Source organism: Esox lucius, chromosome 16, assembly GCF_011004845.1.
Source record: "Esox lucius isolate fEsoLuc1 chromosome 16, fEsoLuc1.pri, whole genome shotgun sequence".
NCBI classification, from domain to species: domain Eukaryota; kingdom Metazoa; phylum Chordata; class Actinopteri; order Esociformes; family Esocidae; genus Esox; species Esox lucius.
Genome location: NC_047584.1, coordinates 23,717,408 through 23,732,095, shown reverse-complemented (window position 1 = coordinate 23,732,095; position 14,688 = coordinate 23,717,408). Strand labels below are relative to the sequence as shown.

Sequence of the window (14,688 nt, the reverse complement as noted above, 5' to 3'; positions counted from 1 at the left end):
AATTGATGGTGTCTAAATACGTTCCACAAGCACCGTACTACAGTAGATTTCCCTAAGTCAGCAGTATCACACATCTGTACGCGCTAGTCTGACTGATGTCTTTATTATTGCGTCTTTATCATTATATCAGCGTCCCGCCCCAGGGGGAAAAAAAGGTAAAGCACCCATTTGTTGGTTATGGTGTAATAGCCTACCCTAAAAGCTTACTTCAAGTATCAGGTTCAGTTTGGTTGTTGAATTTTTCACATTGTTTAGAGCCTAACAACTGAAACGTGCTCCCGCACTGCATTACGTCAATTGGATGCTTTTCACACACTGCTTACCCCCACCTAATCACTGTTACATTATATCTCTCTCTGTCTCCCTCACTCACACACGCACGCATACACACACATAGAGTTATGCACTCCCACACAGCCTAATAACAGCTTTCTACCTCTCCCTCCTTCATTGTGCATGTGTTTTGTGTGTGTGCGGGTCTCTGTGCGTTCGTGTGTGTGTGTGTGTGTGTGTGTGTGTGTGTGTGATGAGAGCGTGACCTCACTGCATTTTGCACAGCTGCGCGAGGGAGCAAGACAGAAAATAGAGAGAGGGGCTGCCTGATTGCTTGCACGGGCTCCGTTGGGGGAAAAGCACAGCAGACCGTGCTTAGAAACAGCCGATATGTATTCTTCAGTTTCTGGTGCATTACAAGCGCAACCAGAAACCAACACCCACTCGGTTAACGTCAATAATAACCGGTAAGAAATATTCCCAGTGTGAGATGGACGAATCGTCTCTGTTAGATTTGCTGGAGTGTTCAGTGTGTTTGGAGCGGCTGGACACTACAGCTAAAGTCCTGCCTTGCCAACACACCTTCTGTCGCCGCTGCTTGGAGAACATAGTCAGCTCCAGGAACGAACTGAGATGCCCAGAATGTCGCATTCTAGTCGGCTGTGAAGTAGACGACCTTCCCGCGAATATCTTGCTGGTCCGCCTGTTGGACGGGATCAAACAGCGGCCACGGAATGGAGGCAGTACCAGGCAGTCCCTGGTGGGGGGCGGGGGGTCGCTGGTCTGTGCAGCCGGGATCAGCGCTTCTCCCCCGGGCAGTGGGATCAGGGACTTGCCGGTGGCCACAAGAAGCTCTCCAGTCAAGGTACGTGATTCTGCTAAGATCTAATCCGACGTCGTATTTGGGCTGGTTGGCTGCCAACTTGCTGTACAGAATGTTCCTTGGCAGGAGTTCTCCAGAACCGAGTTGCTGTACACAGGAGTGGTGCGTTTAGTTGTGAATCAGGAAAATGCAATTTGACACCAGGAAGAAAACCAACCAAAGCTACGTTTAAAAAGTGTTGAGAGACATGGGGTGGTCTCTGCCCCTTTAGACACACTTAGAGGAAGGGGTGGAAAAGTATAAAGAAGGAGAAAAAGTCTCACATATTCACGTCGTTGCTAGACAGACAAGCGCGAGGTGTTGCCAGAGATGGTTTAATTACCTCAGTGACTGCGCTGTATCCAGGTAGTCTAGCGCTGCAGCAGTGTAACATGTATCACAACATAGAGCCTGAACAATCACAGCCAGGTTGCACAATGTAATGGTTGAATGTTGATATTTCACATATATGTAGGCTCGTGTTGTTTTATCAATTGTATCCTATAGATGGCTGGGTGTTATGTCCCCTGCCCTGAATATACATGGATGTAAGCCGATGACATTAGCCCATTCATGCTCTAAGCCCCATCTCATGTCTTGTCTTTGGCCCATATATTTTGTACATTGTGTCTGGGCCCCATAATGGTATTCACAAACCAGCCTTTTTCCTTCCAACCCTGCTGAGTCCTCTAAAGGAGAGCAGGCTGACTATGAAGGAGAAGCCAAGACAGGGAAACTGAGAGTGTGGTGGGATGCAGCCAGCAAGCCTGCCAGATAGATCCCCATAGCAGAGCAGTAGAATCTAAACACTCATCAGAATGGATGAACGGAATGCTGTGAGGCAAACAGCCTTCTTCTTCCTCTCTCTCTCTCTCTCTCTCTCTCTCTCTCTGTCTTTCTCTCTTTCCCTAGCCAATTATTGTTTGGTTTAGTTCTTTTGTGAGGGGAGGACATTCTGGACACCCAGGGTCACAAAAACCCCCAGAACCTCTCCCTCCACCTCACCTCTGTTCCAGCCGACATCCCCAGGGTGTAGTTTTAGAGAATGTAAAGGGTGTGTGTGAATGTGTGTGTATGAGAGCAACCTTTTTCCCCGTTGAGTTTCAGAGGCTCTTCATGGGGACATCAAATAGGATGTGACATCACCCCCCACAGAACAAGGCTTTGAAATGTCTTAACATGTATTTACAGGTAGTTGGGTGCCTTCAGCTCTGCAACCCTTAGTACCTGTCCTGGTGATGACAGGGCAGCACACACAATCACCTTGCATGTCTATTGATAATGGCAACAGAGGGGTTGTGTGTGTGTGTGTGTCTGTGTGTGTGTGTGTGTGTGTGTGTGAGAGAGTTCAGGCAGAAGCCTGACATTAAAGTTTTATAGAGGGTTTTACTTATGAGGAGAGAGAAGAGGGAACAACATGACTGCTGCCACTGACACCATAACACACACACACACACACACACACACACACACACACACTGGGATGAGGGAGACAATAGCTCAGCATTTCTGCCATCGCCGTGGAGACAACAATGGCAAGCCCAGATATTCCTTTTTTCTTCCCCTTTTCTCTCTCATGTGTAGGTAGGGCTGCATTGTGAGATGTGCTTTTGAGACAAACTGTATTGAGAGAGACGGAGACGAAGACGGAGACAGCGATAGAGATAGAGCAGAGGAAGAAGGGAGAAAAATAGGTGTTAGTTTTAGACGTCCCCTACAGACCAGACAGCCAGCTGTAGCTCCATCCACTCACACTTGCAAATACACCCTCATCATTTATTAAGGAGCAGGAATCTCATTGTCAAAACTCGGGTTTGAAGCCAAGCATGAAGGGCAGAATATAGGGTGGGTTGATGACTAACCTTTACCCTAAACTTAATTCTAAACCTAAACCTCATAAGAACCCTAGCCCCAACCCTAGCCCCAAACCTAGCCCCAACCCTAACCCCAACCCTAGCCCCAAGCCTTAAAAAGCTAAATATAAAAGGTAGGACCGGCAAAAGGGACTAGTCAGGACATCTGGACCTCATACACACACACACACACACACCCAGCCCACAGAGAGAGCCTCTGATATGGAGCACTCATTGAGGGCAACCAGATACATGCACTATTCATGTGGTATTAATGAAGTATCAGTAAAGTCTGGTAGGAGTCTGGTATGTCAGGTTAGCCTGCTGGTGACTGAACTGATTGGCTGAACTGTTACTGTCTACCTGACTGTTTGTTTGTTTGTGACTAGCTGTCTGGTTTCTAGAAATATATACAGAGGGGAGAACAAGTATTTGATACACTGCCGTTTTTGTAGGTTTTCCTACTTACAAAGCATGTAGAGGTCTGTCATTTTTATCAAAGGTACACTTCAACTGTGAGAGAGGGAATCTAAAATCACATTTTATGATTTTAAAATTATTAATTTGCATTTTATTGCATGACATTAGTATTTGATCACCTACCAACCAGTAAGAATTCCGGCTCTCACAGACCTGTTAGTTTTTCTTTAAGAAGCCCTCCTGTTCTCCACTCATTACCTGTATTAACTGCACCTGTTTGAAATCGTTACCTGTATAAAAGATACCTGTCCACACACTCAATCAAACAGACTCCAACCTCTCCACAATGGCCAAGACCCGAGAGCTGTGTAAAGACATCAGGGAGAAAATTGTAGACCTGCACAAGGCTGGGATGGGCTACAGGACAATAGGCAAGCAGCTTGGTGAGAAGGCAACAACTGTTGGCGCAATTATTAGAAATGGAAGAAGTTCAAGATGACGGTCAATCTCCCTCGGTCTGGGGCTCCATGCAAGATCTCACCTCGTGGGGCATCAATGATCATCAGGAAGGTGAGGGATCAGCCCAGAACTACACAGCAGGACCTGGTCAATGACCTGAAGAGAGCTGGGACCACAGTCTTAAAGAACCATTAGTAACACTCTACGCCGTCATGGATTAAAATCCTGCGGCGCACGCAAGGTCCCCCTGCTCAAGCCAGCGCATGTCCAGGTCATGTGGTCTGATGAGACAAAAATAGAGCTTATTGGTCTAAACTCCACTCGCCGTGTTTGGAGGAAGAAGAAGGATGAGTACAACCACAAGAACACCATCCCAACTGTGAAGCATGGAGGTGGAAACATCATTCTTTGGGGATGCTTTTCTGCAAAGGGGACAGGACGACTGCACCGTATTGAGGGGAGGATGGATGGGGCCATGTATTGCGAGATCTTGGCCAACAACCTTCTTCCCTAAGTAAGAGCATTGAAGATTGGTCGTGGCTGGGTCTTCCAGCATGACAACAACCCGAAACACACAGCCAGGGCAACTAAGGAGTGCATAAGAAGCATCTCAAGGTCCTGGAGTGGCCTAGCCCGTCTCCAGACCTGAACCCAATAGAAAATCTCTGGATGGAGCTGAAAGTCCGTATTGCCCAGCGACAGCCCCGAAACCTGAAGGATCTGGAGAAGGTCTGTATGGAGGAGTGGGCCAAAATCCCTGCTGCAGTGTGTGCAAACCTGGTCAAGAACTACAGGAAACGTATGATCTCTGTAATTGCACCTGTGTCAAATATTTTTTTCCTGATGTATCAAATACTTATGTCATACAATAAAATGCTAATTAATTAATTAAAAATCATACAATAGGATTTTCTGGATTTTTGTTTTAGATTCCGTCGCTCATAGTTGACGTGTATCTATGATAAAAATTACAGACTTCTACATGCTTTGTAAGTTGGAAAACCTGCAAAATCGGCAGTGTATCAAATACCTGTTCTCCCCACTGTATATTTATATATTTGGACCCTGTCTGACCTGTTTATATGTATATATTTGGCCCTTCTTTTCAGAATTTATGTACATAATTCGTATTATTTGTATTTGGTTAGATATTTTTTTGGGCGGATGTAGCTTGTTGCCCATCAGTGTGGAAAGGGTTACAATGCAATTTCCAAGGCTCTGGGAAACCACCCAACCACAGTCAGAACTACGTTGTCTAGAAGGAGCAAGTTTTGGACAGTAGTAAATTGCGTCATTTGCGGTCTTTTTGCAGAGGTGGGGTGCCCTAATGGGACAGACAAAACGAAGACGTCTGTAAACATTGAACCGCTTGTGACACATAGGCATGGTTTACATCAGTTGAAAGGGGAGAGCTATGGGAACGCGCTGGCCTTAAGCATTGCCAAATCTGTCCCAGTGTCATCACTGGCGGTTGTGTTGTCACAGAGACAATTGCCATGACCTAATAGGTGGAGGTACAGCGTATAGGTGGAGTCTGAAGGTGTTTGGACAGTTGGAGCAAGAGACATATTACTAACTCCATTTGAACCAGGAGTGTCTCTGAAACATGTGGATGTATTATGTTAACCTGTAAGATGCCCACAATCCACACCATCAACCAACAACTATAGAGTCTTTTGAAAATCACCCTCATCAGGTGCCCTCACAAATATAATCCTTAGAAATGACCAGTTGGAGATAAAAATTATTACAAAATATATGTTTTATACTCATTAGAGTCTGTGGAACAAGGAGGTGATTCTTTGCTCTTTTGTCGTTGCTCCAGGACATGTGCAGTTAGGGAGCCATTGTAAGCACAGTATGTGGCGGGAAAATTGACAGTGAGGGTGAACATTGTAAATAACAGTAAAATAACGTGAAAATACAGTTTTCACTTATTTCCCCATCTGCTGGATTCCAAACATATCAATCTTAAAACAATTGCATGTGTTTACCTTGCACTCGTGGAATTTTGTGCCTTGGACCTGAATGTGATAAGGTTTGCTTAGTATTTAAGATTTAAGTTTTAATTTGTGTTATTCATTATATCCCTTTTCCACCTGCTATGGAAATGTTAAGAACTGCTTCAAACGCCAAATAAAATGTTTCAATTGAAATTAGCCAGAGAGAGAGGGGCAGTGGATTCCAATCCGAGCCATATGTCCTACACACTTCCTCAGAGTGGCCTCCATGGTCAGGAGTAGTTGACAATTCTTAGAGGGAGGCTCCTACAGACTGGCTAGGGGTTTAGAAAGCATCAACTTCAGGACAACGACCTTGATAACTTCCCTTCCCATGGCATGGGACAGCTGTGCAAATGGCACATATCTATGCCCAAATGGAGAGCCGATGGTAGAGTAGAGTAAGGGGGGATTTTTATTTTCATTTGGGATTTAGCAGGGTGTTTTGTAGCTCGGGAGTGGAGAGAAAGCCAGAGAGATAGGGGTGGGGTGTGTGTGGCTGAAGAGTGATGATGCCTAGAATGGGGGTGTTGTGGACTAAACATGCTTTGAGTTTGACTGTTAGTCCCCAGGGATACCCCTCCCCCTACACACACACACACACACACACACAGGGTTGTGAGGTTAACCTCCTGCCATTGTTAGTATGGAGATGAAGTTAGAGGCCGCTACGTTCTGGCGCCTGGCCCGGCGCTGGAACATGTCTTGGTACACGGTAATGACCAGTTACCAATGTGACTGACCCGATCGTCTCTCCGTAAAAGATGCTTCCATCTTACTGAGCCAAAAAACGGTGCCTCTTTGTCAGGACAGAATTGGGATAACCATGCAGCTTGCTGGTATCCAGTTGCCGGCTTGTGGGCGTACCTGTGGTATTCTGCAGCGTGTAGGGTTGTGCTTGAATGCTTGAGCGTAGCAAGTTTCTATGAAGTAGTCTTTTGGTACAAGAAAAATGTTTGTCCTTTCTGTGGAATTTATAGACACGTAAATAATGTATATGTTTTATAAATTAATAAGCATTGTAGTTAATATCATGGATGTGAATTAAATTAGTCAGAGCACTGTGTAACAAGCTGAAACGAGCCACCTATGATTTGCCACATGGTATCTTCTTTAATGATTATACTCAAAATACCACAGTATGCTGCCCCCTGGATATGCCAGCATCATTTTCATGAGCTTGATATTAAACCATATTAAACCCTCCAGAGAGCAACTGTTCCTTCCTCCTGCCTCCAGACTGTATTACTTTTGTTTTGATCCTTATACAGAATCAGTGTCACATTGTTGAGCTTGGGGAAACCCATCAAGGCTTCTGTCAGCTTTATTAGTACATCCTCCTTTTAATTGGTAGCTAAAAAGCTAGCTAAAAGAACATGTGGACCGAAACAGAACTGATTGGTGGAATGTTTATTTTGACAAAACAGAAGGCATTGTAATTGGGTCCCCCACACATTCTCCGTGATTGGTCAGTGCCCTGCATTCATGATAGCAGATTTACATAAAGTTGGTGGGAGAAAGTGACTTGTATCGCCAGCGGGTCCCCCCGCCCACTTCAATACCCTTCATCGAAAATGAATGGGGCTCCAATGTTTCATCACTTTCAACGGAAGCAGTTAAGGGGCCCCGAAAGCCTGATATATTATCTCAGGATCTAACATTATACTCCGAATCCCAGACATGGTTACTCATCCTGAAGGTCTAAACTGTTATGAACATCAAGTATTAATGTTCTCCCGTGGAACGCTTTCCTGATGAATAGGATCATGGAAATGCAATGCCCTTTTCTCTGTTGCAGTGTCTGTCTCTCCCTCTCTCCATCTCTCTCTCGATTTTTCTCTCTCTGTCTCTCGATTTTTCGGTGAGCGTGTGCGCGTGGGCAGTGTCACATCCGGTTGCGACAAAGGTCTGCTTTCTTTCTGTTTAGTCTGAAGGAGGAGAGGGGAAGAGAGAGAGAGAGGGAGAGGGGAAGGGAGAGAGAAGGGAGAGAAAGGTGTGAGAGCTATGAGCTAGATGTCCTGTCAAACAGAACGACATTGCTGGAGGATATGTGGACATCACGTTGCTGATCAGGCTGATTAGCTTCATTTTGGTTCTACCCACACTCATACACACATTCCCATGCAGCTGACTATTTCTGTCCTTGTGGGTACCAGAAAACACACACACACACACGTGAACGTCTCAGCGCCGACCCCTGTATTGACCAGCTTTGCAGCAGAGCGGAGATCCACAGTCCTGACAGAATTTAAAACCCATTCTCTGCCGGTGCCTGGAAGCCTGGAATTGACTACATCCTCTCCACGCTAGGAGATGTGTGTGTGTGTGTGTGTGTGTGTGTGTGTGTGTGTGTGTGTGTGTGTGTGTGTGTGTAATTGGCTATATCTCTGTGTGTGTAAAAGGAAACGGAGAGTCCATCATCTTTAGAGGCTCTCTCTCCCTCCACCCTCTTCTTGGTCCCTCGCCCTCCCTCCCTCCATCCCTGTCTCTCCCTCTCCCACCCTCCACCCTCTTCTTGGTCCCTCGCCCTCCCTCCCTCCATCCCTCTCTCTCCCTCTCCCACCCTCCACACGTCTGTCCCTCCTCTCTCTGCCTGGTTGACTGATGCTGATGATTATTCTGCTGGAAATTAAACCTCCGTTTCATCAGGAGGTCTGGGGATCTCTCTTTTTTTCCTTTTTTTCTTTTCTTGCTCTTTCTCTTCTTTTTCTCTGTCTCTCTCAATGGGTGAAGTGATGTTTATCCTGAGAGACATCATTCTGAGGTTCATTCATTCTGATCACAGTTTCTGGGATACTACTTCTCCTATCCTTTCCTCACACCCTAACTGACGGGTCACATACCAAACCCATCTGTCCTACCCTGTCCTCACACCCTAACTGACGGGTCACATACCAAACCTATCTGTCCTACCCTGTCCTCACACCCTAACTGACGGGTCACATACCAAACCTATCTGTCCTACCCTGTCCTCACACCCTAACTGACGGGTCACATACCAAACCTATCTGTCCTACCCTGTCCTCACACCCTAACTGACGGGTCACATACCAAACCTATCTGTCCTACCCTGTCCTCACACCCTAACTGACGGGTCACATACCAAACCTATCTATCCTACCCTGTCCTCACACCCTAACTGACGGGTCACATACCAAACCTATCTGTCCTACACTGTCCTCACACCCTAACTGACGGGTCACATACCAAACCCATCTGTCCTATCCTGTCCTCACACCCTAACTGACGGGTCACATACCAAACCCATCTGTCCTATCCTGTCCTCACACCCTAACTGACGGGTCACATACCAAACCTATCTGTCCTACCCTGTCCTCACACCCTAACTGACGGGTCACATACCAAACCCATCTGTCCTACCCTGTCCTCACACCCTAACTGACGGGTCACATACCAAACCCATCTATCCTACCCTGTCCTCACACGCATACTGTCAGGATACTCTTATTAATTTACTATATCCCAACTAGTAGCACTTGTTAGGGTCTGAGACACTTTAGTGGGTCCCGATCCACATCCACTACACAGAGCCAGAGCAAATTGGCCATGAGGCCCTGGTACCAGGCTGCCCTAGCTCCAGAGGGAGTCTGTGGAAGGAGGCCCAGGTTCCAGACTGCCCCAGCTCCAGAGGGAGGCTGTGGATGGAGGCCCAGATTCCAGGCTGCCCCAGCTCCAGAGGGAGTCTGTGGAAGGAGGCCCAGGTTCCAGACTGCCCCAGCTCCAGAGGGAGTCTGTGGAAGGAGGCCCAGGTTCCAGACTGCCCCAGCTCCAGAGGGAGACTGTGGAAGGAGGCCCAGGTTCCAGGCTGCTCCAGCTCCAGAGGGAGACTGTGGAAGGAGGCCCAGGTTCCAGGCTGCTCCAGCTCCAGAGGGAGACTGTGGAAGGAGGCCCAGGTTCCAGGCTGCACCAGCTCCAGAGGGAGACTGTGGAAGGAGGCCCAGGTTCCAGACTGCCCCAGCTCTAGAGGGAGACTCTGGAAGGAGGCCCAGGTTCCAGGCTGCTCCAGCTCCAGAGGGAGACTGTGGAAGGAGGCCCAGGTTCCAGGCTGCTCCAGCTCCAGAGGGAGACTGTGGAAGGAGGCCCAGGTTCCAGGCTGCACCAGCTCCAGAGGGAGACTGTGGAAGGAGGCCCAGGTTCCAGACTGCCCCAGCTCCAGAGGGAGGCTATAGAGAGCAACTGGAGAAGGCAGAGTGAAACTGGGACAAGCGAACCCCTGCAGCGACACTTGTCTCCAAAATACACTTTTCTCTTCTACCGCATTTACACCAATTCTCTCATTCAGTGCTCGCCGCCTTCTCTCTCTCAACCCATCTCTCCCCGCTCACACTCTCTATTTCTCACTCACTTCCTCTATCTCCCTGTGCTTCTCTCTTTGTCCCTTAGTGTCATGCTGGTATGAGTGGCATTATAATGCCTATCTGCTGAATACAGCTGCCTGCACTCTCTGTGTTTCTGTCTCTCTCTTTCTCTGTTTCTGTCTCTCTCTGTGTTTCTGTCTCTCTCTTTCTCTGTTTCTGTCTCTCTGTTTTTCTCTCTCTTTCTCTGTTTCTGTCTCTCTGTTTTTCTGTCTCTCTCTGTGTCTCTGTCTCTCTCTGTGTTTCTGTCTCTCTCTTTCTCTGTTTCTGTCTCTCTGTTTTTCTGTCTCTTTCTGTGTTTCTGTCTCTGTTTCTGTCTCTGTTTCTGTCTTTCTTTTTCTCTGTTTCTGTCTCTGTGTGTTTCTGTCTCTCTGTCTGTTTCTGTCTGTTTCTTTCTCTCTTTTTCTGTCTTTCTCTCTGTTTCTGTATCTCTTTTTCTGTCTCTCTCTCTCTCAGAGTGTCTCGCTTATTTTCTGTCCTACGCTCTAAAAATGAAACACAGCATCAGCAGGAAAGTATTCTCTTCTGTTAAATCTTTAGATCCCACTTCTTCATTCACAGTCAATCACAGATTTACGGTATAAAAGTACTGTAGGCCTACCTGTTCTCTAGGGAAATAGTCACATATGATGTAATACTCCAAATATGTCACTTATATTCATTGAGAGGAGGTACAGTGCAGGGCAATGTGTGTGTTTGCATGTGTGTGTTTTGTGTGTGTGTGTGTGTGTGTGTGTGTGTGTGTGTGTGTGTGTGTGTGTGTGTGAATGTGTGTGACCACAGCTTAAAGAATCATTCTATTGTTCTGTCTCTGCCTGTCTCTGTATCTTTCCCTTTGCTGCTAATCTGTATTTTCTTGTCACATGATGTCATGTATTGATTAGCTAGTGATTTGGGCGTCAGACAGACACTCATAAACACACAGCCGGACATCCACTCAGATGTGCACTCAGACAGACAGTTGGGACAGACAGGTGTCTACTGGTGGTCTACAGACAGACAGGTGGGACAGAAGGGTGTCTGCTGGTGGTCTACAAACAGACAGGTGGGACAGACGGGTGTCTGCTGGCGGTCTACAGACAGACATGTGGGACAGACGGGTGTCTGCTGGTGGTCTACAGACAGACATGTGGGACAGACGGGTGTCTGCTGGTGGTCTACAGACAGACAGGTGGAACAGATGGGGGTCTGCTGGTGGTCTACAGACAGCCAGAAGGATCTGTGTGTGTCTGTGCGCACTATATCAGGGCTGTGGATCTCTGAACTATCTTCGTCACAGCTCTTCAAGTGGCATGCCTCAGGATGTCAACAGAACGCTACAGTGATGCAAATGTGTTTTGGTGTGAATGAGTAGTGAATGGAGGATGCATTAAGGTTTAGCTCACTTCATCCCACTGCTAAGCAGGCAGGCAGTTCCAGACAGCTGCTCCTGAAAGTGGTGCGAGAGGGCCGATAGGGGGCACTCTTTCCTCTGATCTGAAGATCCTATCCCAACGCCCCAGTGTAGTGAAAGGGACATTGACTACTATAACTAGTACAACTACTCCTACTCTTTGGCCACTACAGACCCCATGAGAACTTTGGGAAGAGTAGATACCCTGCTGTTCTGACTGCATTTCCAATCTGGCTCTCATAACATCATTGCTCCCTAATCATTCCCTGCTTCCAACTGGCTCATTCATCCTCTCTCCTCCCCCTAAAAATTTGTTATATTATTGCGTCAAGTACTTGGTACTTAATGCAAATGAATCAGTAACATTTGTAAGTTGTTCTGAACAAGAGTGTCAGCTAAAATGTAAATGTAGACTTGGGACTGTCTTTCTCTGTCTGTCTGTCTTTCTGACCGTCTGACTGTCTGACCATCTGTCTGAATGTCTGACTCTGTCTCACTCTCATACAGTGCAGGTTAGGGGTAACCCACAGAACAGACAACAGCAGATGGAGGCAGGTCTGAGTTGTGGCTGTGTTTCAAATGTCAGTGTGGTTTCCTCAGACTACACAGTGGTATGGATTCTTGCCCAGACTGGAGACACACACATTACACAAACACCACACACAAACACAGACACACACGCACGCACACACGCATGCACGCTAACACACACACGCACACTCACACACAAACAAACACACTTATACACACACAGGTCTGCTTTATTGTACCACTGAAAGTTGTCTATTTAGGACCAGAGATATATCAGGTTGCGTTTTTGTGTGTGTGTGTGTCTTTAGGGGAATGGGGGTGAGGGGGGGGGTTCATTCACTTCCCCTCCTTCTCTCTCATCACTTGTCTCTCATACAGAAGTCCTAGTCTGCTCCAGGGTCATTCAACTGTCTAAATTACAGGAATTATTGTGTTTGTGTGTTTATGTGCGTGCATTTCTCTGTGTCTGGGTGGGATTGTGGTTCCATGGCTCGATCTCTTTAGGTTCTCAGCTGCTCTCAGCTGTCCCTTGCTAGTGATGTCACCAGACAGCTGCAACACAGTGATGACATCACAACATCAGTACTCAGCAGCTGAGCCAGTCAGCTGTGACAGCCATCTCCATGGTAACGGTGGGAAGTGAGGTTATGTGTGTTTCTGTGGCTTAATTCCGATCGTCCGAGTGAACACGAGGTGTCAACTTGTGAGAATTCCCCCCCAAAATCTCAAATTCTCACGGACTAACAGTGGTGTTGCTATGCCATTCGATGCCATTCATTGTACCACTGAATGGATGAAATTGCCCACAATGCACCAGAACCACTGCCGTTGCGACACTTCCGTAAGAATGATACGCAAGCAACGTATTTGCAGATAAATTCCATTTCTTGCAAATAGTTAACTTGACTTTGATCAGGTGTTCATTTGAATGATGCAAAATGTCTGTCACATCTGACTCTGTAAATGTGTGAGTGAAGGGTGCCTGCTCTCATTTGGACAGTTTGTAACTCAGCATGTGAAGGATTCACTCTGCCACCATGGTCACTGGAGATGTACCCAGCCTGCTCTGTTTCTGGGGTCCATCTGCTCCCTCCATCTGGAACTACACCAATAGATGAACTGGGTCCCCCTTTCCTCTTTTCCTCTCTCATCCCTCCACCTCTGTCTTTCTCATCCCTCCTCCTCTCTCATTCTCTTCCCTCTACTTACCTCTCTTTCATCCCTCCCTCTCTCATCCATCCAACTCTCTCTCATCCCTCCACCTCTATCATTCTCATCCCTCCTCTTCTCTCATTCTCCTCCCTCTACCTCCCTCTCTTTCATCCCTCCCTCTCTCATCCATCCAACTCTCTCTCATCCCTCTGACAGATCTACTTCTCACTGTGTCATCTCTCAACATCTCACCTCTACGTCTCATCTCACCACCTTCAGCCTCTTTCCCAACCTTCATAGTGGAGAGTCAGTTTGACTCAAAAGGAGCTCAGGTGTTGCTCGGGTTTCAACTCAGGACTTTTATGGCAGTAAATTGCAGTCAGCTCCATTAATGTACTGTCCTTATCCTATTAATTCAGACTGGTATATATGTAGTATCTCTGTAATGACCTTAAGAAGGTGAAAGTATAGGAGGGAGTGAAGAGACTGGGGGAGAGAGAAACAGGGAGAAAGGGGGAGTTGTAGCAAGAGAAGGTGTAGAGAGCTGCATGCTCTACTGCAAGACTTACTGGCTCCATGGCAAAGATACAAGGTGTGTCTCCTCCCGGTGGGATGGGTCCGGAACGCCTTCCCAGGAAGGCGTTCCGGAGGCATCCGAAACAGATGCCCAAGCCACCTCAGCTGACCCCTCTCGATGTGGAGGAGCAGCGGCTCTACTCTGAGCTCCTCCCGGGTGACCGAGCTTCTCATCCTATCTCTAAGGGATCGCCCAGCCACCCTGCGGAGAAAGCTCATTTCGGCCGCCTGTATCCGGGATCTTGTCCTTTCGGTCATGACCCAAAGCTCATGACCATAGGTGAGAGTAGGAACGTAGATTGACCGGTAAATCGAGAGCTTTGCCTTGCGGCTCAGCTCTTTCTTCACCACGACAGACCGATACATCGACCGCATTACTGCAGAAGCTGCACCGATCCGTCTGTCAATCTCCCGTATTAACATAACAAATATTAACATAGTAAGTAAACACAATTTTTGTTTGGCACTGTCGGCGAGAAACTCTGGAAGGTGTATAAACTCACTGAAAATGTTGTTAACCTGGTGCTAACATGGCACTCTATGTCAAAAAAGTTGCTGATGACAGTAGAATTGTTTCTGTGCCAGTGGTAGATGTTTCTTTTAGCTTCCAAACATACGTTTTTATATTTCTGTTTGGAGCTGGAAGAACTTATAGAACCGAATTCCGTCTCCATGCATTCCACTCCAAAACATGCTGAGTGAGACATCATTTTCAGGTCTCAGTAGCCACTGGGTGTATCTGAATGAAAAGTGTCCCACATTGCCTCGGAAGGTGACATGCTATAATTGACAT

At 47.1% G+C, this 14,688-nt stretch overlaps 1 protein-coding gene across 3 annotated transcripts in view; it reads left to right on the top strand.

Moving 5' to 3' along the window:
• The first annotated feature begins 479 nt into the window (after positions 1 to 479).
• Positions 480 to 14,688, top strand: part of LOC105016363 (E3 ubiquitin-protein ligase SH3RF3) — a 51,840-nt gene continuing 37,631 nt past the window's right edge. For all 3 annotated transcript variants that reach the window (XM_010880144.5, XM_020054500.3, XM_010880143.5), the window contains exon 1: positions 480 to 1,138. In XM_010880144.5, the coding sequence (XP_010878446.1) occupies positions 764 to 1,138 (375 nt within the window). In that variant the 5' untranslated portion in view covers positions 480 to 763. The remainder of the gene's footprint in view (positions 1,139 to 14,688) is intronic.